Source organism: Mya arenaria, chromosome 16 (assembly GCF_026914265.1).
Source record: "Mya arenaria isolate MELC-2E11 chromosome 16, ASM2691426v1".
Taxonomy (NCBI): Eukaryota; Metazoa; Mollusca; class Bivalvia; order Myida; family Myidae; genus Mya; species Mya arenaria.
In genome coordinates this window covers 26,027,063-26,046,790 of record NC_069137.1, presented here as the reverse complement: position 1 = coordinate 26,046,790, position 19,728 = coordinate 26,027,063, and the positions used below count along the sequence as shown (strand labels likewise).

At 35.3% G+C, this 19,728-nt stretch overlaps 1 protein-coding gene across 1 annotated transcript; it reads left to right on the top strand.

Moving 5' to 3' along the window:
• The first annotated feature begins 720 nt into the window (after window positions 1-720).
• Window positions 721-15,590, top strand: LOC128222143 (zinc finger protein 235-like). The gene is made up of 2 exons (XM_052931013.1): window positions 721-828; window positions 12,566-15,590. The coding sequence occupies exon 2, from the start codon at window positions 13,192-13,194 to the stop codon at window positions 14,527-14,529; it is 1,338 nt and encodes a 445-aa protein (XP_052786973.1). The 5' UTR covers window positions 721-828; window positions 12,566-13,191; the 3' UTR covers window positions 14,530-15,590.
• Window positions 15,591-19,728: the final 4,138 nt, after the last annotated feature.

The following is a 19,728-nucleotide window of genomic DNA, read 5'->3' as shown; positions in this document are numbered from 1 at the left end:
TAAATTGTATAGCCTTAAGTATGTCGCTGTGGGGCTAATGAGCTTCTTATTATGGGCATTTGCAAAAGCTGCTAAAGTCACATCTCTCTTCTATTAGGCATGCTTTACAAGTATTTAACCTATGAGATTATTGTCGAATTCAGTGTTATGTGGCATAATACATACATGCATCATCTTCTGGTTCGTTTATTTGCAACTTCGATCAGATTTTAAGCAGTAGTATACGTGATTGGTAATTCAATTTGTTCAAAAAGTATTTTATTAGGTAAAAATGTGTACATTTGATATAAATAATAAAATATGATATAAATAAAGTATGTTAAATAGTTTTCATACTTTGCGGAATTGCTGACTCCTGCGCATATGCTGTCCAGTAGTCCAAAATAAAACTTTGGACTGCGAAATACTTTGATAGTTGTTGGACAAAGTAAATCTAAAAGTGTACATGATGAAAACAATCTTCGGTCTGAGGTTGACAATCTCCCCCCCCCCCCCCCCCCCAATTTGTATTTTGGTCAAAGTTTGGTCTTTGGTCTTAAATCTTAATACCCCGTAAAGCCTTAACTCACTTTTGCGAAAATATTCATAATTTTATAAAAACAACAACAAAAAAACATTTCTTATTGTCGAGAAAATAACCTAACATGTGAGTTCGTATTTCACTCATATCGTAGGAAATGCCGTGAAGGGAAGTAGCCACTGGAAGGAGTTTTGTTTTCTGCGTCTTTTAAAAAGTAAAACTGTTGAGTGTTACTAATTTGTTATAGTTGATATTAATGTAAAGATTAACGTAGTTTCCCAGAGCTGACCTGTGGAATATCTATCTATGTGAGTTTTAATAAGACAAATTAGCTAGCTAATCTTATTTTTATTTTTGTTGTAACAGAAAAACAAATCCGAAATGTGAATTGTCATGTAATTTCGTGACTGGAAAAAACAAAAACAGTCGTATGAAGGTTACACGTTAGCATTACAACACATATAATGCACCAGTCAATTGTAATCACGGCCCCCAAGGTCCGGGGGTATACCGGGGATAGCCGGGGAAATGGGCCGTGTTTTTACCTTCCCGGTGGCCTCGCAGTGCCGGGTGAATGCGGTGGTTTTTTTATTCGCGCCAAATATAGCGGGTAATGTTCCCTGGGGTGCGGGGGCATTTGGCAGGGTTTTTACCATCAGTTCATTCCCGCAGGGCGGAGGTTTTACCCGGGCTTGGCTGGACCGAAAGTCAAAGTCCCCGCTATTCCCCCGACCTGGGGGGCCGTGGTAACATATTGACTGGTGCATAACGTACACATAATTATTCTTATATGTATGTACTAGATCTAACATACATTTTAAGCCAAAAAAGATTTTGGCCAATCCTCCAATGTGAAAGATTAGCAGTTCTGTCCACAGGGGCACCGTGCGTTTTAATGCCACACCCTATGACCACTACCCTCAAAGTATACGCACAGTTATGGTTGAATTGGGCGGAATGAACTAATGGGGGGGGTCAGGGGAGGGGGGGGTTGGGCTCGGCCCCCCTAGAGTTCTAGGTTTTGTCATACGTCTGAATGATACCGTTTAGCAAAATAATTTTATTAGTACAGGATCATCTGCATTTAATCCACGATTAGAATACATCCTACATTTTCAGCCAATGAAATTGCAAATAGGCAGTCATTAAGTATGGTAGTAGACTTAATCATTAAGAATTCAACTTCCGCGCGTGTTTAACAGGCATGAGAATTTTCCGCGGATCCGCGGAATTCCGTGGTTTTTGGTTCCGCCAGGGTCATTTTTTAGATCGATGTAAATCTGAGGAGTTTTTTAGGGGTGGGGGGGTAAGGGGTACACCATTTTGCTGGTACATTACCGATGGCCGTTAGTCTTCTGCCGTTTTATCTTAAACCGAATTCAAGCTAGATATCCGAGGTATACCAAAAGTGAAAAGATTCAGCGATAACATTCAAAGGAATCCGTATATGGATTTCTGCCAATGGAATAGCGTATTACAATTTCGTTGTCCAATCGAAAGTCTTCTTCTATCCTCACATTGGCCTTCTTTTCAAAATGGAGTAAGAATATTATTTTTGTTGTTGAAGTATTACAAAATGGAGAAATTAGGCAAAAATGATGTTGTTAAAGTCAAAGAAATTGATGCCACAGTGAAAAATAAATTTTCGTTTGCATGGCTAGAGCGAGAAATTGACTTATTGATTGATGGTAAACCGTACAAATGTACAGTGGGCAATGATGTAGTGAAAGTGTGTACGACTGGAAATGCTTATTGTGAACTTTGTTTAAAATCCATTAACTATGGGAGCAGAGGTTTTGTTGCGGTAGCAGATCATGTGAAAAGTGAAAAACACCAAGCCCTCGTCAAGCAAAGATTGCAGACTGTATTGGATGGGTGTATACTCAAATACCAGACAGTAAAGCATAAAGGGTACAAACATGCCTATGCATCAGGCATGAAATCACTTTGATGTAAATGGTATGTTTGGTGCAATAGTCAGTTGGCATCAGAAAATATTTTTTTATTACCTTCTTCAAATGACATTTAAGGCCTACAAAGTAGCAAATGTTATCCCTTATAACTGGAAGCTGAGTGTAATCAGTAACCTTGTTCCTTCTCCAAACAAAAGTAATATCAGTGTAAACCTGACTAATTAGTTGAAGGATTAATCTGGATTATTGATTTTCAGTGATATAACCTTTCATTTTAAGACAGTCTCAGAGTACTGAAATCCCTTAAAACCCCCTTGACCCCCGGCGAAATTTTTCCTCTTTTTTGTAAATCAGCCATTCTCATGCCTGGTTTAAAGATCCGCCTACTGCCAATCATCCGATACCTGTGTCAGATTTTGCGTCGACAATGTATCAGCCAATGAGGTTGTATTCTAAGTCAGTTAGATGACATGAAGTGAATTCTTAATGATTAAGAAGGACCTATTCTTTATCATTAAGAATTCACTTCATGTCATCTAAATATTATATATTAAATTCAAAAATGCTATGTCTAAAACGGCTTCGTAGAAAATTCAAAAATGGTTATTGTCTTAAAAAAGGAACATGCATATGAACGTTTGTAAAAAGGTTTTCCTAAGCTCATTTAACATTTTGAACACGAAACAAACTTCTGTTTCATAGCAAAAGTCATTTAAAGTATGCACTGAAGGAAATTGTCAACGATTACTCCATAAAATTACACCCGAAAGTGTAATGCAATACGTTGATGCTTCTTCTGGGCGAAGATCTCTATTACCCATCGGGTTTCGATTTCCCGTTCACGGCAAACGTGAAGCAGTCCAAGACTGGACAAGTGACGACAAATTTAATTTGGGAGTGGGGGGGTGGTATATAAAAAAGATCCTTCACATTGTAATGTAATGTTACAAAAGGTATACTCCAGAAAAAGTCAAGAACAATTTTTATCGTATTCGTAAGGCCTAAAAAAAACCCGACCCTACCTAGAAATGCGCTGACCCTAACTATTTTTTTCCGATCCTGAGCAAAAAAAATATTCGTTAGCGAATAGAGTTACGAAGGGCGGATAAATGCAGATTTTAATCATAATTATTGTTTATATGATTAAACAAAGTCAGGCAATGACAGTAATGTAGGAAAGACTGCCATGTGCAAGAAAACACTCTAAACTTAAGACAGATTTTGAAAAAAATAAATAAAGAAAATAAAAATAGATCCCTACCTACCCTACCTAGAAATTTTGGGAAGGTTACCCTAAACAAACAATTATTATTTTTTTGCCTAGGTATAAAGTATAAACACAAGTTGCAGTGAGCCATTAATATAAGAAGCATATTTTTTACCCGCAGTATATTCGACAATTTTGAGAAATGGGTCTTGTCAATATCTGTAGAGAATATTTGTTTATCTGATATTTAAAATCAAAATATATCATGAATATTAACAGTTAAAACAGACACGTCTATCTTAAATTTGTGCTGTATTGTCCTCTTATATCAAATACTTAGGGGCACTCACACATTTAATTATAATGCTTCACAAAAAACCTAAACAAAATGTACCACCTTGGGGTTATATTATTAAGACCACATTTTATGAATATTTTTTTGACAAAAGAAATCCATAAAAAAGTATTTCTAAGTATGTTTACATCACAAATATAATTACTTAACATTATCGTATACATAGTTGTTGCTAATTTTGGGTACAATGGTGATACAAGTTAATTGTCCAATATGAAATCATTCTAGTCTCTATGTCAATTGATAACGGTTTGACGCCCGTTTCATCGTATACTATGCAAGACTTGGTTGACTTGCAATGTTAAACAGAAACTCATAGATTTGTTTTTAAATGAATGGTATAGCATTGTTAACACTTCCAGTAAATGCAACAACTTTATATTGTTTAAGAACGAGTTCGGAATTGAGAACTATCTAAAAACTTCACCTTACAAATTGTTAAAGTTTATGATTAAATTTCGAACCAGAAACCATCATCTTCCTATCGAGACAGGAAGCTGGATTGGACTTGATATGTCATCAAGGAAGTGTCCTTTGTGTCAAGCAAACAGTAGCATTAAAGACGAATATCACTATCTACTTGAATGTAAAGCTTTAACCAATAGCAGAAAGCGATTTATTGATAAAAAATACTATGTTAATCCGAATGTCATCAAATTTAAATCTCTAATGTGTATGTGTAACACTCAAATGTCGAAATACAAAAAGTTGTGTAAATTTGTGAAGGAAATAGTAAAACTGTTCTAAATGTTAATATATTTGTACTGTACAATAACACATGTATCCGATACTCTATAACTCTCGACATATTCATATAAATCATTGTATAACATATGTCTCTCCCGTTTTATTGCTTTGTACCTTTGAATATGGAATGTTAACTTTTTACAACAGCCTCGTTGTTATTATGTATTTCTTTTTCACATGCTCATGCTGTCATGTTACATGAACTGAGTTGTTTGAAAATAAAACTTGAAAACTTGTGAGGAAAACCCATAAAAATGTTCCCATTTTGCAGCTAAGAGTTTAGTTTATCAGCATTATCAACTGTTTGAAGATAATCTTTGAACATGTCAAGATGAGGAGGTTCAAGGTTGGCATTTGATATTTTGAAACTTGCCGCTTTGTAAATATTGTTCGGATATATATTTAGTATTTATCGACGATTAATTTATGACTGAACAATAAGGGAAACTACTCACCAGGCTTATATAACTTGTATAACTGGCCCTGTATAGTGCAGGGATAAAAAAGGTGCTCCTTCAATTAAACGGTAAACGAGACTCTTACTGAACAATAGGATTTTTTTAGATTTTTGTTGTCTCACTTATTCAAAATAGGCGGCCCGCGAACGCTTCTCCCCCTACCCTTCAGTATTTATTGCATTTCTGGCCCCAATATTTTCTGACTGGTGCGACAATTTGTACGCACTGGCGTATTGTGCGTAACGGCAGCTAAGCCACTGACCCCCCCCCCCCCCCCCCCCCCAACCCCTCAAAAAAAGAAGAAAATGTATTAAAATAAATAAAAATAAATATTTCCAGGCTTATAAATAATGATTGGGGGACTGTCACAACAATACCTAACAAGAATTACACTATATGATGGTTGTAATAGGCACATGTGTTGAATTGATGATGCTTTTAAGCGGGATAATGTATTTTAAATCTGGAAAATATGGGTGAAATTAGCGGGTAGTTGGTTCGTCGATTTACATTTTGTTTGCATCCCAGTTAGTAAGAAGACCCTAGACCTTTTGGGAAAAGTTCTGTTGATGGAAAAATGCCATTTGTGAAAAGAAATTATTGCTTTATATAAAAAAATCTGGAATTTTGACAGTTAAAAGAACATGCTTTTCTGTCTCCTGCAATTGAGAAGATTATTAAAATATTATTTTGTTTCCTCTTTTAATAGACCTGAAATGGCTGAAATATCAACCTGTGCGAGTGTAAAAATCTATTGCAATAAAGTGTGACACTTACATGTAATATTGCATACTGATCTTAGTATGCAATATTACATGTGTGGCCCTCTCTCGTTTCTATGACCACATAAAAAGAATGTCACCAAGTTCTTAGAACCGTGATTGCAGTTTATTCGTAGCTGTCTTTCCAGTTATTCTTTTATATATATTTACACAACAATAGTTTATCTTGTTATTCTTTATGATCGTATAGTGGTTTGTTCATCCTTTATGTATATACTCAACAAGTCCGTGTTCGTTTAGCACTAATTTATTATACGTTGGTATATACTCTCCACAGTTATTTGAGTAAAGTTTATACTTAGACTACATGTGATATAGAAGTGTAATACGAATATAGTTTCCGTATTTCTGGTACCAAGAACGCCCGTGACGCGAATTGAGCGGTTCCCCAGGTCTGGCGCGCTGATCAAAAGTGGCCAGGTCTTTTATACTAAGGCTCAGCCAAATAGCACAATTTCCGTATGGTCAATCGTGACACTAGGCACAATAAATATGCCCGGCATTACTTTTTCATGAATTCTTTCTGTCTCAATCAGACAGTTATAGCCAAAGCAGTAAATATTTTATTAAGGAAACTTTGTATCAGCAAATATAGCAAAAGGTGGATTCAACAAATTCATGTAATTGTCACAATTATACTGATCTCTTAAAGCTGCACTCTCACATTTTTTTTATTTTATGTCTTTAAAAGAGCAAATTTTTGTGTAAATATTTGCAAACCAATGATGTAAGATTGCTGACAAAAAATTATAATCATAGATTTTCATATTTCCGTTTGAAAATTAATGTTTTATGGCTTAAACAATTACTCACGGTTTAAAAAAAATGCACAAAAGGTCAATTTTTTAATTTAAATATACAGGGATGATAAAATTCCGGATTAATCCGGAATTCCGGATTTAAGGCCTCACGGATCGATTTTGAGATTAATGTAAATCCGTTGAGTTTTTTTCTAGGGGGGGGGGGGGGGGGTACAGGGACCGAATCGAGCTCAGTTTGAACAACATGGGTACGAAAGGTGAGTTTTTCGGAAGTGTAAAGCCGGAAATTAACGAACCTATTTACGTCTTGGCAATCGAGCTATATGATTGGTTAAGATAGCATCCGGTGATAACGGAAATTACCGATGGGACTAGAAGACAATATCCGGATGGTCGTATCCGGATATGACAGACGAATAAACGGGTATTGGAAAATTGGAAAAAAAAACGACCACCACCAACTTCGAAACATAGATTCGTCGATTTAAAGGGTATATTTGCCATTTATTTTTAAGAGAAATTCCCGAAACGTTTCTTTTTAAGTTTATAGAAAGTGATCAAACTAATAATGAAATTTGCGCATGTAGCATTATTTCGGACATCCCTATCTATCTATCTATCTATCTATCTATCTATCTATCTATCTTTGAATACTGCCGAACCCCTCTTTCGAGTATTACTGGCAGGTGCGCGTCGGACTGTTAGTAAAGTGAAAGAAAGAAATAAAAGATAACATTGTGGGACATGGAATAGAAAAACAAAATCCAGTCATGGTTAAAACTAGTTAGTCGTGAGAACATTTTTAAAAAGTAAAATATGATAGTACGTAAAACTAATATTGTAAGCTTGACACTGCCTGTTTGAACCTATCAAGTTCTGTTGCTGGCAGAGTTGCTACATTGACGGGCAGGCTATTCCAAAGAACTATGCTATGGGGGTAAAAGGACCACTTGTGATAATCGGATTGGACTTGGATTTGCTGAAAGCTATGGGGATGAACGTGCCGGCTAAGTCTGAATCCGATTCGGATTGTGTCATAATAATCGATTTTTATTTTACAAATTATTATTTTACGCTGTAAACCGTTTCTTTATTATTCTCATAATGTCTGAAGCATTGTTCTCAATAAGAAGTGGCTGTTGACCACAATGGGAGGTTCAAATGAAAATTGGTTTGGTTCAAATTAAAAGAAAAAAGAAAAAAAAGAATAAATATTTTGTAGTAGTAATACATATTACGTAGAGGCAGTCATTTTATTTTCTATTTGAGACAGTTCAACAAAACCTCTTGAGGACCCAGTTTGAGTGAGATTTAAATTATATAGTTGTAATTTGTATTTCCAGGTATGTTGATGGTTACAAAAGTCAGGGATGAACAGATACCTCAGCCAATGCATCCAGTTGTTCCTGTCATTGACTGACAATTCAATCCAGAGGCCATGATACTTGGATTTATGACAGAACATGCTCCCTGGCACCACAGTAGTGTGTCTTACTTAAGACACTTGCCAAAGGTACAAAAGCTCTCAGCGAATTAAAACTTCAAAGGTGTACAGCATCATACAAGATGACTTACGGAGTGGCTAGCCATTTCAATGATGAACATGTGGAGGAGTTAATGGATCTCGGTTTTGTTTCAACTAAGACAAGTCAACAAACACACTGAGAAAACTGTTTCAGCTATTTTTCTGCTATAGAGAAAGAAATAGTGTTGAGACATTTGGCCTCCTTAAAAATCACAAGGGCTGATTCTGAATCAATTTTCATAGAAATTGAAAGCCAGTTTGAGAGACTTGAACTGCCGTGGGACAATCTAGTTTGTGTGCTACTGGACTCGTTTAACACCATGAGGGGAAAGAATCTGGCTTAGAGACCATAATACGTCAAAGTCCACCATGTCCACAACGGCTACGCTGTCAAAGCATTTAAGTCCAGTTTGGATATTACTTGGAATAATATATATAATAATTAATAACATTATATTTTCATCAAATGTGCAGAAATGGAATAAATATTCTTTATATGATACATAAAAATTGAATAATTAACACTTACAATAAACATTTGCAAGCATGATAATCGATATGTTGTTCATTATTATAAATCAAACATCCCACAGTGTAGACTGTTCATACACAGCCATTTGATCATAGCCAGTTGAGTTTTATGGGAAGTGGACAACTGAATCAAAATGTCAGGTACATGTCTAATGCCTGTGACTTCAGGTAGAAAAAAGTAAATTTAACTTTGTTTAAAGACAAAGGTGTTAAACTTCACTGCTAAGATTCCTGATAATTGTTCTGATTGTGGATGTCTCGTGTTGAACATAATTATATCTACCAAACCGAAAGGTGTACTCCTTGAACACTATTCTAAGGCAAAAAAGGGTATTAGAATCCCTGAAATACGGACAGCTTCGGGGGGCTTCGCCCCCCTTGTCCCCCCACCAGGGCTTTGCCCTGGACCCATCGGGGGCCTTAAGCGGCCCCCTGAACCCCATGCAGACATTTTCAGGATTGGCAACTTGGCTCTGTTATCATCCCTGAATATAACACTCTGCGATCTAATATTTGTCAGCAGTCTTATATAACTAGTTTCCATGCATTTTCACAAACATTGGCTAGTTCCAAGACAAAAAATAAAAAAGTTGTCAAAATGTTCAATCTGTGGGGTGCACGTGCAGCTTTAATGTGATAAAAAAGAACTGAATTCAATAATCCTCAAAACTTTCATCACACAACTCATTAGGATGCCAAATAAACAAATACAGAAATATTTTGCTAGTGGAATGAGTCCAATAGAGGAAGCCATGGGAACTATATAATAGGAAAAGGCCTGAGGAATTTTAGTGATTTTTTTTTTGGAATTATTTTCACCTCCAGTTCTTTCCAAATTGGGATTTTTTTCCACAAAATCATGCTGAAATAGCAAAAGTTTATATATACATGTTTCACTTTTTTAGGCATACATTATGCTTTAAAGGGGCTATACACTGTATGATGATATAAGGGGAAAAAAAGAGAAATTTGTTGAAAAACTGACATCTCTTTGATATCGATGTGTACAATGCATTGAAACTAACTAACAGAAGTACATTTGTACCACATAGTTTACAATTAATTTAGTTTTCGCAGCTTTTTCGTGTTTTTCCATTAAAAAAGATAATTGTCCTGAGATTCGTAACTGAAGAAACTTTTTTAGGTGCCCATCTGGTGTATAGTCCCTTTAAGAGAGTTAGTCTTGTCAAGATATTGTTGTTGTTTTTTAATTAAATCATTGCTTTTTTATTCATTCACAGGAAATGTATTCAATTAATTGGGAAATATCATGAATTCTTGGGAAAAATGAACACTTTTTCGCTAGGGGAAACAGCTTTTAGATTGCACTAAACAAAACACTGTCAGGGTAGTTGTCGCCTAGGCCTAAAAAAAAATTTGTTTGGTTAGGGTTACATCCTTTTCAAAAATAGGTAGGGTAGGTAGGCTTTTTATTTATTTTTATGCCCCCACAAAGTGGCGGCATATAGGGTTGCCCTTGTCCGTACGTACGTCTGTCTGTCTGTACGTACGTACGTCCCGAAGATTGTTTCCGATCTAATTCTTGAAAACCGTTTGTCCAATCCTCACCAAACTTTAAACACATGTTTGTGACCATAATATCTTGATCAAGTTCGATAGTCATGGAAATCGCTTTAGTCATTTAGGAGTTACGGCCCTTTTTTGCCAAAAATACTTCAAAAATATATGTTTCCAATCTAATTCTTGAAAACTGTTTGTCCAATCCTCACCAAACTTTAAACACATGTTTGTGACCATAATATCTTGATCAAGTTCGATAGTCATGGACATCGCTTTAGTCATTTAGGAGTTACGGCCCTTTTTTGCCAAAAATACTTCAAAAATATATGTTTCCAATCTAATTCTTGAAAAGTATGTGTCCAATGTGGATCCAACAAGTTTTTTCCTGCCTGAATGGCGCCATATAACCTATACAGTCTTGCGATGCCGTAAAACCCAACTCAACTCAACTTATCCTATATGTGCAGATTATCCTGAATAATCATTATGGCTTATTTTCTGTGACAAAAAATCGAAGTGGGGGCATCCGTGTCCTATGGACACATTTCTAGTTTTATTAGGCTTTATAATAGAATGTCATTTTCATCATTGGAGAATGGTGTTAAAGTTATCTTCTATATAAGCAAATAAGGTTTTAAACTACTTATTGAAAAAAAAAATAAAAAAATATATTTTTTTTTTTATTTTTTCATTTTTTTTTCAAACTGACTATCAAAATGGTAGGGTCGGCGCCTATTCCGTAGGTAGGGTCGGGTAACCCGAACCAAATGTATTTTTTTTTAGGCCCTATGGCCCTTCTTGATTTTTCTGCGTCACTGTTAACTTAAAAATTGCTCTGGCATCTGTCTGTGCCGTATCAAACTTGTTTCATCTTTACAGTAGACTTGCGCCAAGATATTTGTATAAAATAAGGAATAAAACTTTAGATTTGCACAATCTTTGAAAAGTTTTTTTTTTTGTTATTCTTAAAGATATTTTACATGCATGTTAAAAGAAAAATTCCAGAATGTCTTAAATGTGCATGATATTTTACTGTTATCATTGCCCAACGTGATTAAAAGTTGTAAAATAATAATGTAACATTGGTTTATTTCAAAAGAAGTGTTTCCTTCTAGGGTCTAAGTCAGTTGGTAAAAAAAACTTAAAAAACTTTTTTTTAAGTGTGATCTTACATGCAGTTTTAAACATAAAACACTTCATGCAGAATATAACCTAATTGTGATTTTTTTTCTTATAAGTCCAATACCCTTCATTCAATGCACTTAATACTTCACACATTTGTTCAGGGCCATCACACATTGCGTTAACATAACTCCATATTATCCTTAATACAAGTTATGGCCCCTGATTGACTTAGGAACTTAGGATAAAGTTTTAGGGCAGGTTAAAGTTTTAGGGAAAGTTTGGATTTTAATAAAAAAAAACTTCTATACTCTTCATTCAATCGACTTAATACTTCGCACAATTAATGACCACCATCTTACAATAAAGTAACATAACTCCATTTAAACCCTAAATACAAATTATGGCCCTTGATTGTCTTTTTTTTGACAGGCACATTGTAATAGTCTTAACCAGGATTTCACAAAGGGATAACAGGTTATTAGAATGACTTGTGTCATTGTTTGGGTGTGCAGGTGGGAGGGCAGCATCAAAGTCACCTTATGTATTTAATAATTTTAGCTAGGTTTGACATATAGTGACCAAACTTGGTATATAGGAAGAGTTTATGGAGACCTTTCATGGGATTGCGTATGAGGCCTCTATGATCAAAGTTACTATTAATAGAAAAATGGTTGGTATTGAATATTAAGTAAAGGTCGACATATTGCGATCAAACTTGGTATATATAAAAAGTTTATAGAGACCTTTCATGAGATTGTATGGTCACAGTGTTTATTTTGTTATTGCTTTTGACAGGCACATACAGCATTATCGTATTCTCTTCTATGTCAAAGCGGCGTAGTCAGTTATGATAGGAAAAAACAAAATCACGGACTCTACATATGGCCATACCTCAAAAACTTTCACAAAGTGTCTCACTAATTTCACTTTAGAATATGAAAACATCCAGTACATACACTGAATGAAAAAAATAATGTCAATGGAAGAAGCTAAGTTTTACCATGGTGATTCATACTCCGAGATGCTCAAAATACTGTGAAAATGGCTATATGGGATTTAGATTCAGATATCCTTTTTGTATGAATGTGTATATGTATTCAGATTATGTTCTGTTTTGCAGATGCAGATGATTTCAAAAGAAAATCCCTCGAGGACCATGAGCCATGAGCATAAACCATGTACATGTATCATGAGCAGAAGATAAGCGATACAGATGTGGGTCATGCTGTACTCCAAGAAAAGGAAAAAGAAAATGTTAACCTGATATATAACACTTGGGGGAGTCAGACACCATACAAGTGTGAGCCATCTGGTGCTGCATTCAGGCATAAAACAATTTAGATATCAAAATAGGGATATAAACTGGAGAAAACCGTACGTTGTACTCCTAGAAAAGAATAAAAGAAAAGATTCAAATGAAAAAAACACTCGGGAGAGACGCCATTCAAGTGTGGGCCATGTGGTGCTGCATTCATGCATAAAACAATTTTGATATATACATAGGGATATACATGTTAACAAGAGAAAAGCCGTACAAGTGTGACGTGTGTGGTGCTGTTTCTACTTTCAAACGTTATTTTAAGCTTTTGTGAGACTACAAATCGGAGAGAAGCCTACGGGTGAGAGACATGTTCCCGTTTCATACGAAAGAAATTTACGCGTCCATCTGACAAAATACACAAGAGGAAGGCCATGCATGTTTGAGCTTTGTGTTGCTAGTGTCACTCAGTAAAACATTTAAATCAGATGAGAATACATGGAGACATGGAGTCGTACATATGTCAGATCTGTGGTGCTGCTTTTAAACATAAAGGTAACTTAAAGACTCATGAAAGAAAACACACAGGAGAGAAGCCATACACATGTGAGAACTGTGGTGCTGCTTTTTCTTTCAGAACGAGTTTGCTAAGTCACATGAGAACACACACAGGAGAAAAGCCATACAAGTGTGAGACATGTTGTGCTGTTTTCACTCATAAAAGTAATTTAAAAACTCATGCAAGAATACACTCAGGAGAGAAGCCATACAAATGTGAAATATGTGATGCTTCTTTTTCTTACAAAAATAGTTTGCTTAGCCATATGAGAATACACACAGGAGACAAGCCATACACATGTGAGGAATGCGGTGCTGCTTTCACTCTGAAAAGATATTTAAAAGGTCACATAAAAATACATACAGAAGTCAAGCATTTCAAGTGTGACATGTGTGTCGCCGCTTTCGCTCAGAGGCACTATTTAAAAGCTCACATGAAAATACATACAGGGGAAAAGCCATACAAGTGTGACACATGCGGTGCTGCTTTTACCCATAAACATTATCTGAAGCCTCACATGAGAATACATACAGGAGAAAAGCCATACAAGTGTGATATATGTGTTGCCTCTTTTACTCAATTATCACATCTCGAGGGTCACAAGAGGATACATACAGGAGAGAAACCATACAAGTGTGAGGTTTGTGGTGCTGAGTTTAGGCATAGGCAAGATTTGAAGCCTCACATGAGAACTCACACAGGAGAAAGGGCATACGAGTGTAAGATATGTGATGCTGCTTTTACCCAAGCATCAACCCTTCATTGTCACATGAGGATACACACAGGGGAGAAACCACACAAGTGCGAGACATGTGGTGCTGCTTTCACTCAAAAATCAAGTCTTCAAGGTCATATGAGAATACACACCGGTGAGAAGCCACACAAGTGTGAAACATGTGCTGCTTTCTTTACCCATAAACATGATTTAAAGCGTCACATGAGAATACACACAGGGGAAAAGCCATATAAGTGTGAGACATGTGATGCTGACTTTTCTTACAAAAATGGCCTGCTAAGTCACATGAGAATTCACACAGGAGAGAAGGCCTACAAGTGTGATATGTGTGTTGCTTCTTTTACTCAAAATAAATATTTAAAGGCTCACATGAAAACACACGTAGGAGAGAAGCCCTACACGTGTAAGACATGTGGTGATGCTTTTGTTCAATTATCACACCTCCAAGTTCACGCGAGGATACACACACAGGAGAAAAACAGAACAAATATGGACAATTTGGTGCTGGTTTTACCCGTATTCATGGTGTGAGACCTCACATGAGTACACGCATAAGAAAAGACATACATACTTGCTTGAGATATGAGATGGTGCTTTTATTCAAGCATCACATTCCAATGGTCACACGGGGATATACACAGGGAAGAAACCAAACAAGTGTGGTACATGTAGTGCTGCTTAGGCTTTTAATAGTGATAATGTTAAGTTTTTGTGCTATAAGATATTAAGAATTGTGTTTGTTATACTATAAACTATTATGTTTCATAATTATGAATGTATATAAAATGCTTTCAATTGACCCGAGCTCCCGTGTTTTGACGCACATAACTCTTAAATGCCCGGATTGAGCATCATAAATTTGTACTGTGCGTCAGTTTTGACCTGGGAGAATTTCTGTGCAAGAGTCGGTAATATTTGAAAGGAGCCGAAAGGCATGATCAAAATGTTTGTTTAATCAATTGAAGTCAGCAGCTATTAACAACCGAAGTGACACATGATTATCGATCTGGTGCACACATCAGTTTCAGTTTCATAGTTTATTGCATAAAACAATACTATGTTTATAGCATAAACAAAATGATACAATCAAATGGGTAGAATAGAACATTTTCAAGAACATACAATGTTAACGATGTTATACAAAAGTGGTTTCTAGGTTTAGTTATTTGAAAGAAGTTTTTATGATATTCTAATTCTCTTTGCAAAGAATAGAAATTTTGAAATATTATAAATAGTTTTCTTTGATTTTGAGCTCATTAGAAGGTTAAATTTATTTATAGTTGGCCAATGGCAAAAATATTTTTTAAACAATTTATTCCTTAGTTCTTTGTATTTTGGGCACACTAGAAGAAAGTGGTATTCCGATTCGATTAAGTTCATGCTGCAGGATTTACAAAATCTTTCTTGTTGAGGGGTGTTTGTATATCTTCCAGTTTCAATTGCCAATTGGTGTGATGATGTTCGAAATTTCGCTGTATCATATGAAAAGATACACTTGTCAATCTTAATCCAGAAAATTATATGTACATGTTTATCAACAATTTTTATACGGTCCTTTGAACAAATTTTATAATAAAACGAAATACCTCCGCTATATCGCCCAGATTTTTTATATTTCGATTTTTGTCCAAATATGTGTATGTCCTCAAAACCATATATTCCTTAATTTAAACTATTTATACTAGGTATCCAGGTTTCACTAAGATAAAGAAATACTATGTCAAATGTGAAATGAAGTTTTCGTCCCCTAACTTCCGTTTGAGTCCATTTACATTCCACGACCCGACTTCAAGGGGCTGCCCATCGTGGCGCCCCTACTGGGTTTCCATGCGCTCTTGGTTGCCGAGTTTTTCTTTCTTTTCAAGAGACTTAACCTTAGCTTTTATTTCCTTTACCTCATGGAGAAGTTTCGTAGCCCATGGCGGTTGAAGTGTGCCCCCTATCCCAAATGTTGAGCCAGGTGGCGAACTATGTCCGAAAGCGAGGTGAGGGATGTCATGCTAAGCTGATAAAACGAACTGTTGGTATTTTCGTAGGTGAAGGTTGAGTCCGGCTTTATTTTCTTTACTGACTGTCCATTTTCTGTCATTGATTGTCCACTTACGGTATAATAGCTCGGATTCCTCATGTTATATACATTGGTGAAATCAATTTAAATTAACACTTTTAGCTTTACTATTTTTAAATTTTATTTTCTGTGACATTAATTTATTATGTACGTTCCTTATATATCCACTTTTATATTTGAAAAACTATTTATAAACCTTTAAAAAGTCTATAAAGTCAACAGCCACGTTTTCCGTGTCTACACTATTACAAACCATATACACGCACGTTACTTCCTGTCAAGTGAAAGGAGAAAGGAGAACTGCGTAAATCGTGGTCAGTGAACAATAACGTTCTATAACAGAATAGTTTGTTATGCCATTTATGAGCAATATAAACAACGTTGCAGTATTGACAATAGGAACGTTTATTGTTTTTGTTTACTTCCGGAAAAGAAAGAAAGTGAAACTGAAAGTAAAAGTGAGAAAAATGTCATAGCAACTAAACAACCGCTGGTGCATAAAGAAGTCTTACAAGGATGAATATGGTTACATAACGAATAGTACATACATAATTCTTGTTTCAGTGAACATGCAATAAATAAAAAATACGTTCATATGAGACCGAACATATTTTTCAAGTTATGACCATTATAATTTTTTAACCACCTAAGAGTAGGAAACAGGACAACAGGGTATTCTATTAAGTTATATTGATCAATTTTCTTCTTACTTGAGATTTTTCTGGAATGAAAAGTGGATTAAAACAGCTGATCTTTATAAATGATCTTTATAAAACACTGGAAATCGTTTTGTTTTTTTTTGTGGGGGGGGGGGTATTATAAATTTAGGTTTTGGAAACTATTAAACAAAGTATAGAAAGTCTTATATCTTGCAATGTCATCTTATGACAGATGAGAACTATTATTCATAAAAAATACCAAGAATTTACAAACAATGACTCTTGAACATCTGATTTTGTTTCTTGAAAATCAGATCACAAGAGCCATTGACTCTTTTGTATTAGACCCTGTTAAATGCCCTGATTATTATTAATAAAATTATGTTAACCGTAATGATACAGTCGAAACCCGATGGCTCGCTATCGCTTAGATCAAACAGGGTGCATTCATGGAATTCATATTCGATTAATATTATTACATTTTTGGACCTATTGTTACACATTTAACTTTTATAAAATAATGTCAACTCCGGAAAAAGTCCAGTATCAAACAATCTACGTAGGTAAAAAAGGCAAAGAATGTCTTTTTTATTCTTAAAAAAGATCGTTCCAGCATGAATTTTTGAGAAGCTCTAAATTTTATCCTTCGAAAACGAATCTCAGGACAATTACTTTATAAAATGTTTTACTCTTTGATATCATGATAAAATACCAAAATGTAAAATAAAATCGATTCGGAAACCGGGTTCCTACCGGTGTCGCCAAAATTGCGGACCAGTTGTGTATCCACTGTGCTGCGAAGGCTTACCCTTAAGTATGGAATATTTAAGCTATATACCTAACTTTGTGGTAGCATTGACTAGCCAATCACGCATAAGAATGAATTCTACTAGATATTTAGTATTTTTTTCAATGGAATAAAAAACTGCGAAAAATACATTAATTGTAAACGATGTGGTACTTCAGTAAGTAAGTTTAAATACATTTTACAATTCGACACCAGGTTTATGTCAGTTTTCGACAATTTTCTTTTTTTTCCCCCTATTTCATCATACGCTGTATTGCCCCTTTAAGTTTTGGCTTTCTACACTCACTTGAAATGGATGGCGCATAGAGCATAGAGCAGCATTCACGCACCTGGAAATTAGTATTTAGGGGTTTGAGATATGGATATTGGCATTTCCTCCGTACAGTCCAGATCTGGCCCGAATGGATTTCCGTGTGTTTCCGGAGATAAAGCGGCAGTTGCGGGGACAACACTTCGCTACAAGTGTTGACCTTCAACAAGCGAGACAGAGGATCGTGTCTACATTTGACAGTACATGGTACGCAGACAATGACCGTAAGTGAATTGGAAGACTTAGGAAATGTGTACTGACGGGCAGAGACTGTTGAGATAGTCAGTAAAGTGCAAGATTTCGACGTTGTTGACGTTATGTAACGTCATCCGTGCGCCGGAGTGTACTTAATCGTAGTTTTGTATTTCCATTAATGGACACATTGTTTAATGTAATACATTTGCATAAAGAAATATAAAATATTATGCTGAATTTTCGTTTTCAGAACCCCCAATTATACGACAATTACAATGCAATTCCGCGAACTTCCCGGCCCACCCCTCGTATACATACACAAACATAAAGTTTGAAAATAGATTGTCACCGTTACTTCATTTATTGGCACTTGTGCCAATTTATTTAAAATTATTTAATATTATCTTGGAGACCGGTCATATACCCGAAGTTTGGACAGCGGGTATTATTCGGCCCATTTATAAAAATAAAGGAAGCCCGCAAGATTGTAAAAATTACAGACCAATAAAAAGTCTAAGTCATCTTGGAAAATTATTCACATCGCTGTTAAATAATAGATTAAATAAATATTTGAAAGAAAATTCTATGCTAGAAAAAAATCAAGCTGGTTTCAGAGCAAAATATGCAACGATTGATCATATTTTTGTTTTGTATAAACTTATAGATTTACTACGGGCTAGAAAGAAAAAAATATACTGCTGTTATGTCGATTTTTCCTCTGCATTTGACAATACTAACAGAGTTTATTTGTGGAGAAAACTACTTCAGTATTGCATATCAGGCAAATTCATTCGTATGATATACAATTTGTACAGCGATATCAAATCCTGTGTTTCCGGTGATAATAACATACTATCACCATTCTTTGAAAGTAAAAAGGGGGTCCGACAAGGAGAAAATTTGTCACCGGTAATGTTCGCAATTTTTCTAAATGATTTGGCATCCTGCCTTCTCAATCTGAACAATACAGGAGTCGAAATAAGTGTACGCAACGACAAAATGTGGTTACCTATTTAAAAATATTCGCTCTACTTTACGATACAGCGCTACTTAGCGAAACTGAAACAGATTTGCAAAAAAATGATTGATGATTTTGATAATTATTGCAGTACTTTGGATTTAAAGGTCAATATCGATAAAACAAAGGTAGTTGTTTTTGGCACTAATAGGCCGACTCGCTATAATTTCAAAATAGGAGAAAATATAATAGAAACGGTTACTAAATATAAATACCTAGGAGTATTCTTTTCAAGCTCTGGAAGTTTTCTTAACGCAAAAAAAAAACAACAACATTTAGTTGAATAGGCCAGAAAGGCAATGCACTTACTTTATCAACGTATTTACAATCTAGATATACCGACAGACTTACAATTACAATTATTTGACCATACAATATTGCCAATACTAGTATACTCTGCTGAGGTATGGGGCTATGAAAACCTAAATTTTATTGAGCAAGTTCATCTTAGTTTTCTTAGAAAAATAACAAAAACTAAAATGAGCACGCCTGCTTATATGCTGTATGGTGAAACTGGACGATACCCATTAGAAATGACCATAAAATGTAAAATGAAAAAATTCTGGATATCCATTCTTCGAGGTAAACAAACTAAATTATTACATATTTGCTATAAGTCTATGCAAAATGATAATTCCAGATCTTTTAAATGGACTGATCACATCAAATCAA